The 7520-nt window shown below is 48.4% G+C and overlaps 1 protein-coding gene and 1 long non-coding RNA gene across 2 annotated transcripts; both read right to left on the bottom strand.

The window, feature by feature from the left end:
• Positions 1–10: 10 nt before the first annotated feature.
• LOC103736568 (disintegrin and metalloproteinase domain-containing protein 33-like) lies at positions 11–1080 on the bottom strand (the record flags this gene model as incomplete). Its single annotated transcript, XM_017798919.2, has 5 exons — positions 1024–1080; positions 759–835; positions 523–673; positions 197–262; positions 11–112 (listed from the first exon to the last, which is right to left on the bottom strand). Coding segments are annotated over exons 1-5 (399 nt in total), but the record flags the coding sequence as incomplete, so codon positions are not given.
• Positions 1081–1098: 18 nt separating this feature from the next.
• On the bottom strand, positions 1099–5954 carry LOC115070890. The gene is made up of 3 exons (XR_003849993.1): positions 5897–5954; positions 2891–2967; positions 1099–1266 (listed from the first exon to the last, which is right to left on the bottom strand). It is a non-coding gene; the product is annotated as an uncharacterized LOC115070890 (long non-coding RNA).
• Positions 5955–7520: the final 1566 nt, after the last annotated feature.

Genomic DNA, 7520 nt, shown 5'->3' with positions numbered 1-7520 from the left:
ATAGACACGCCCCATCCTTCTGCTTCCTAACTCTCCCAACCTGGTCCACACAATTGACGACTTCCAGGAGACGCTGTTTGGTTTGGTTCAAGTTCTGGTTCTGGATCAAAAACTGGGAAAGCAGAAATCCCAGGGCCATAAGAAGCTGATCTGGCTCCCCTGCAGCCCGAGCTAGCCCCCTTGGGTCTCTTCTCACCAGGGTGTGGTCAGCCACTATGTACAGCTCCAGGTACCTGGGGTTCCTGCGGGCCTCTCGCCTCACCTGTGAGTGGCAAATGGTGAGGGGAAGGCACCTGGGCTTGAGTCCTGACCACCAGCCCCAATTCCCAGACAGAGCAGTTAAATTTTTGCTCAAACTTGCTTCTTGGGCCTCAGTTAAAATATCAAGACAGGTGGGCAGGTCTAGGACCTGCATTCCTGTGACCTGATTTGGAGGACCATGGGTACTGTATGCCCACTCCCATCCTTGGCTGTGCCCCTGACCCTGCTCTGGGGGGCATGAGGAAGACTGGCCATGCCCACTTTGTCCCCCAAGTCCTTGTCACCACAGGTCCCTTTCCAGGTAAGCAGCTGCTCCATCCGGAAGATCTTGTGGGTTGCAAAGTCCTCGGTGTCCCCAGGAGGCCGGGGATAAAGATAGTAGCTGACATTGCTGGTGAGCACAATCAGGCCACTAGAGTGCAAAAGAATGCAGAGGTGTGTGTGAAAGAGCTCTTACCTCTGCACCAGATCCAGGTCCCTCCCCCCAAACGTCTCACCTCATCCCAGAACAGGTGCTGAGGACTACCCAGGAGTCTTGGAAGCCCCTCACACGCCCATGATAGTGGCAGTGATCCTAGAGAGGAAGAGACTCAGTCCCAAATTTCAGGCAGGGCTGAAGTTGAAGGGGTAAGGACCATGGAGAGGGAGGCCTAGGGGCTGGCTCCAACCTCCTCAGGAATGCAAAGTGGAGAGGAGCAGGAATTTAGGGCTGCATCCCCAGCACCCAATACCCTGTCCTCAGAGCCCATAGCAGCATCTCACCATGTGGCTGGGGACCAGCACCACTGGCTGTCCATCTGAGCTGTAGTGGATTTCTGTATATCCTGGGGTCAGGAGCCTGCTGGGGGCAGTGTTCCAGGAGTCACTGAATTTAGCCCTGCCTCCTCCAGGCTCCCTTTCCGTCTCCCTGCCTGAATGCTAGTTGAGCAGCTTGGAATGAGGCAACCATGCTTCAGGGAAAGGCTAGGAGAGACTGTGCACTGTTCACTCCAGAAAAGCCTTGGACTAAAGGAAAACAGAAATCAGGAAGGAGCCCCTGGTGTGGCTTAGATGCGGGAAACAGAATCTGGGAAGCACTAGGGAGGAGCAGGAACAGGAGACCTTTGGTTCTGTGGAACCTGCAACAGGCAGCTGGATCCACAGGCCAGAAGGGGAGGAGTTAAGGATACTGCAGAGATGCCATTTGGGGCCAAGGAAATGTGGTGAACTTCTTTAGTGCTCCTGCCTTTGTTGAGCAGACCCCAGATCCTTCAGGTCTTCTCCTCAGCCTGATAGACCCCTTATGTCTCCATCTGACCCTCCATGCTGCTTATCCACTTGGTTTTGAGAGAAAACAAAATTTCATCTGCCTACACATGCTTCTTCTGTTCTTCCCAGCTGAGCAGAGATCCCCATAGCCAGACCTTACTCTAGTAATAACTCCATCATCAAGATTCTCCTGCCCTCACCCCGAGATGAACAACCATAAGTCAATGACTTTTTCTTTTAATGGTTACTGGGAGCAAACCTTGCACATACTAGATAAGTACTCTATCACCAAGTTCTATCGCCAGTGCTTTTTTTAAAAGAAATTTTTAAAAAATATTTTATTTATTATTATTTTATGTGTATGCGTGTATTTCCTGCATGTAGGTTAAATGTACCCATGCCGTGCAATACCCGCTGAGGACAGAAGAGGCTGTTGGATCCCCTGGAACTGGAGTTACAGACAGTTGTTAGCTGCCATGTGGGTGCTGGGATTCGAACCTGGGTCTTCTGCAAGAACAACCAGTGTTCTTAACCCCTGAGCCATCTCTCCAGCTCCTCCAGTGCTTTTTTTATACTTTATATTTTGCTAAGTTTCCTAGGCTGGTCTTGATCTCACTCTGTTGCCTGCTTTACCTCCTCTAGTCATTCTTACACTGTCTCAGCTTTGCTCCCTTGCTGGACATGGACACACACACACACACACACACACACACACACACACACACACACACTCATTTAGCAAGTAGGAATGTTAGCATGGTGAACAAGAGTTTGTTCCCAGTCCGTCTGACCCCATGGAGAGACACTGAGCAAGTAAACCTATTGATAATAGAATCTAGATGATTCCAAGACTCCATCAGCCCAGGGCACCACCCTGAGATATGCTCTGCCTTCTCATTTACCAGCTCAAAATCTTTGGTTCTGTTCTTTCAAGACATTTAGCACTAAAATGCCTACTGCTATCTGGCCCTACCGAGACTCCCCCAAGTTCATTTCCCTCTGCTTTCTTCCCTGCAGATGGAGACATTCCAAGCAGATCAGACAAATTGCCATCCCTAGATAGTGACCTTCTTAACTACCCAGCCTTTGTCCCTGCCTGCAGTGCCTCTGAGCTGTGGAAGCCTATCTAGGATTCCCTTTTGATTCAACACATCCTGGGAATGTACACTAGGTGGTGCTCCCTCCAAGCTGCTCCAGAAGTTGAAATGGAAAGAATGGACCTACAGCTGGGTTCACCCCCAAGAACATCAGTCATGAGTCTATGTGACTCTCCCTGCCACCCTTGCTCCTCTTCCCATCCAGTCTCCCACAGGAAGCTCTGATCCCCTCCAGAGAGCCTGAGGGTCTGTTCAGCCCAACATCAGGCTGATACGATACTCACTGGTTCTTCTCCAACTCCAGCAGGAGATCCTGGCCTTCAGCCTTTAGGGCCACCAGCACCACATCTAGCTTTGTGATCTGAGCAAGAAGGAACGCAAGCTGTAATAGGGGCCTCTAGGCCACCTGCCTGCCAGGGACAGGTAGGATGTGGAGCTGGCTAGCTGAGAAAGTTCATAGGAACAACAGGCTGCTGCCATGAGTCATGGAGGGAGTGAACGGGTACGTGTGTGTCTGGGGGTCAGGGGAGACACGACATAGGTATTCCCAATGTCTGTGTAACAGTAGCCCCTTGAAAGTATTTAAACACGGGGTTCCCTAGAGACAGGAGTTCCAAAAGGTGCCCTGTGTATGCCAGGCATAGTAGTACATGCCTGTAATCCCAGTACTTAGGAGCTGGAAGCAGGAGGATCATGAATTCAAGGCCTGTCTTGACTACATAGCAAGTTGGAGACCAACCTCCAGCTTGGGCTATATAAGAACCCTCTCAGCCAACGAAAGGTGTCCTGCTTGCCAACAGTGACTGAGCTTTTCCCTTAGCCTGTTCTCCTCTTTGGTTTCCAGAAGGAGCAGGTAAAACAGAGGACAATGAGTACCTAAGGACATTGCAGGCCATCTCATCTCTTATCTTGGGGCTTGTTTGTGGGTTTTTTTTTTTTCTTTCTGTTTCTGTTATTGTTTTGGGGTTTTTTGTTTCTTGATTTTTTGTTTGTTTTTTGTCTTTTTGAGACAGGGTCTCCCTGTAGCCCCAGCTGGCCTGGAACTTACTGTGTAGACCAGGCTGGCCTTGTACTCACAGAGATCTGCCTGCCTCTTCCTCCTGAGTACTGGGATTAAAGGCATGCCACTTATGTTTTTTAAAAATATTTTATTTTATTATTATTTTATGTGTATGAATGTATTGCCTGCATGTAAGTATATCTGCGCCATGCAGTGCCTGAGGAGGTCAGAAGCCCCTGGAACTGGAGTTAAGGATGGTTGTTAGCTGCTATGTGGGTGCTGGGATTTGAACCTCGGTCCTCTGCAAGAGTAGTCAGTGCTTTTAAACACTGAACCATCTCTCCAGTCCCTATGTTTTGGTTCCTTTGTTTGTGGGGGTCTTTGCTTGTCTTTTGTTGTGGTGGTTTTTTGTTTATTTTGGTGCTTCAGATCAAACCCAAGACCTGGTAAATGCCTGCTATGCCACTGAGCTATACCCCCAGTCCTTTGTTTATGTGTCTTTGTGTCATTCCCTGTTGAACTCAGACTTTATTCCCACACCTCCAGTTCTGGCAAACTGCCCCATCATCTGAAATTTCTTGTGACCTCCAACAGACTGATCTCATATCTCAGCTTACAAAGCAAACATGACCCCCATCCTAGGTCCAGAAAAAAGTATTTTCTCAGCCAAATATCAGGAGAGAGGGATTTGGCCCTCCGGCAACCTCTCCTCTTTTACCCTCTTTGCCTCATCCCCCTTGTCTACATAGCCTGGCTAGAGGCCCAGAGTTGGAGCTAGCCCAGGAGTTTCCTGGGAGGTTGCTGTATTTTTTAATGTTTTTCCCCACCCTTGATGGATCTCCCCTTTTATCCCAAAATGCACTGGGCTAGGACTCTGGCCAAGAGGCTCAGAGTATGGCAGGGGGACCCTTCCCCTGCTGGTGGAGAGTGGATGGCCTTCATTTCCAGAGCTATAGGCCCCACAAGGCCCCAAACATGAGCTCACATGGCTGGGCTGCTACTTGCTTTATTGAGAAAAGGCTTGCATTGGGAGAAGGGCAGTGGCGCAGATGGACAGTTCCTGTCCCTCTGTAGCCCTTGCTGCGTTCACTTCTTGCTCCTGGAATTCCTAATCCCTACTCTGTGCCCTATTCCCATCCTGAAGATGTATGCTGTTTGTGAAGAGGATACCCTGTTCCTTCTGTCCTGTCTCACAGGCTTCCTGGTGGCAGGTGCCAGAGTGTGCAAAGCAGGCCTGCTGGGACTCTCCTCTTGGTCATTGATTAAACCAGAGAGGGAGAGAGGCCACAGAGGGACCCCAATATGTGCCCAACCTCCCTTCCACAAGCCAGCTCTGCTTAATCAGTTGAGGAAGGTCTCAGAAGTCTGGGGGATCCCAAGTGAAGTCCCTATGTTAGAAGCCCCGGGATTCTGGAGACCCCAAGATATTGTGCCAATACTGTCCTGGCTTTGGACAGTGGAGCTACCTTCCTTGCCTGACAATACAGAATCAAGCTCTCTCTAACTTGAGCAGCTGTGGGGAGGACGAGGAAGGTGGTCAATAGTCTGAAGTCTTTTAGACCTTAGGAGGTCTCAGGCTTCTAGAACCAATGAGCTACTTGACCACAGGCTATTTTACAAACTCTCTTCAGTTTGCCCCTCTGTAAGATACTGACACTAGCCTCTCAGTGTGCAGCATTGATGTAATGGCATACACAGCTGAGTCATGAATATTCTGGGAGCATGTGTGATGGGTAGGAATTGAGAGCAGGCTGGGTAGTATACTGAATAGCAAATTGGAGTGGGCTTGCATCTGGGGTGCCACGAGGGCAGTCACTGCTTCCTTGTCAGCGAGGGGGGCTGACATTTCAGGATAACACTGTGCCCAGAGTCACATAAACTTGGCCAAAGGAAGGTATTTTGATGTCCATCCTTTGAAAGCTCCTCAAGCTAGGCATGGTGGCTCATGACTGTGATTCCAGCACTTGGGAGGCTGAAGCAGGAGGCTCACATAGGAGTTCGAGGCCAGCCCGGCTAGCCAGCGTTGCAAAGTAAAACCCTGTCTCAAACAAAAAAGAAGCTCTTGAAAAGTTTCAGGCCTCAAACCCTGAATCCATCTCTGCCTGGTTGGGGTGGGGATAGCTTGCATACTTCCCCAATGGAGAGAAGACTTCCCACTCTGCTTGCCCTGATGGAAGTGGCTAAGGATTAGTTCTGAGAGCCTCAGAAAAACTGTCACATTGTACTTGGGCATAGGGCAGAAGGGTTGAAACCCAGAGCCCCTGATGAGGACAGGGTAATAGATACTAACCGACTCATCTAGGGTGACCTTGAGCCAGTGTCCTCCACCCAGAATCCAGTGTGGGATAACTGGCTCTCCAAGGATATTTCCTAGGGTGAGGACAAAGCATAGAGTTAGGATCTGAGGAACAGGTAGGAAGTCAGCAGAGATGGAGAGGCCCTCAAGGCCAAGTTCTTTTGCGCACTCCTGAGCTTGGCCTGGAAGACGGCACTTTGGAATAAAGGCATCCCTGGAACGGAGCAGCTGCCAGGGAGGTGGCAGAGGGAGACTAGGGAGGGGTGGTACTAGGGAGGGAGCATCTCCCTTGGAGATTTGAGAGCTGTCAGACCTTGGGGTCAGGCCCGGGTTCAACAAGTGAGCCATCTCCCCAGCCTCATGCACCAAATTCTGCATTTCATTTGTAGAAATGCTGTAATAATCTGCAGGAAAGCTAGTGAGTACCAGAAGAAAATTGACAGAGGACACGTCTTAAGTGTATCTGAGCTTCCAACTTACTGATCCAGGGATGGTGATCTCTCCTTTTATTCTCCTCTCATTTTCCATGATTTGATTCTGTTTCATTACAGAACATCCGTCTAAAACATGAATCCTAAGAAAGCACACACATTCCCTCCTCATAAAGGAGGGATGTATGTACATAGGCAGACGCTGGACCCCATTAAAACAAGCCATGATCAATTTCCATCCCTCAAACATCTCTCATGATATAGAAAGTGTCACATTTGATAGACCATAATAACCTTCCATGTATTTACAATCTTCTCGTGGTCCAGAAAGCTGGCGATGGATGCCAAGCGTGAGAGCTGGATTCTGGATGATTAATGATGCCGAATTGCTCTTCCCCGCTCCTTATCAGTGAGGTTACGGTAGCAATTATCGGCACAGTTCAGATGGTCACTAAGAATCAGGACTGAAAGCTGCTAAGTTGCCTGAAGATCAATTTTCTTTTAGGATTGCAGTGGAGAACTGCAGCAATGACATTCGCTGATGTGAATCGCTAAATACCTCATCGCGAAGAAGGAGCTGGAGCCATGGAGACTTCCTCACCCTGTGTTCTGTGGGGACTGAGCATCATCTGTTTACAGCTTTTGACACACCCTAGGCTGTATTAGAGTCGCAAGTCATTTCTTCATTTAGTCAAGAAGTCACACAAAAAAAGGATGCAAAGGGGGGATTCTTCAGTTCTTCCTTCACATCACGTAATGGAAGCAGAGCTAAGGCCCACGCTTAATTTGGCTCTATCTTTTCAAGAATGATTATACAGATGTGTAATGTTGCTGGAAGACAGAGGTGGTGCCTTCCTTTAAAGCAAATAGCAGGAGTTGGGGGCGAATATGATCAGAATACATTACATGAAATTCTCAAAGAACTAATAAAAATATTTTTAAAAAGTAAGACTTCCCTAAACATTATATATATATATCATATAAACATGATATATATACATACACACATATATGAATGAGAAAACAATTTTGTCCATTGCTTTTGTGATGAAAATCATTTATCACCTATGGGAAAACGCATATAGGCTTAGCAGTAGATTTGAAATATTCATTCACGTTTCTGTGTACACGGATTCTCTGTTGGGATGCAGGGCAGTCTATGCACATGGTCGTCACCATCTGTATTG

Source organism: Nannospalax galili, unplaced genomic scaffold (genome assembly GCF_000622305.1).
Source record: "Nannospalax galili isolate Female #2095 unplaced genomic scaffold, S.galili_v1.0 scaffold4758, whole genome shotgun sequence".
NCBI classification, from domain to species: domain Eukaryota; kingdom Metazoa; phylum Chordata; class Mammalia; order Rodentia; family Spalacidae; genus Nannospalax; species Nannospalax galili.
The sequence above is the reverse complement of the archived record's forward strand: the minus strand, read 5'-3'. Positions and strand labels throughout refer to the sequence as shown.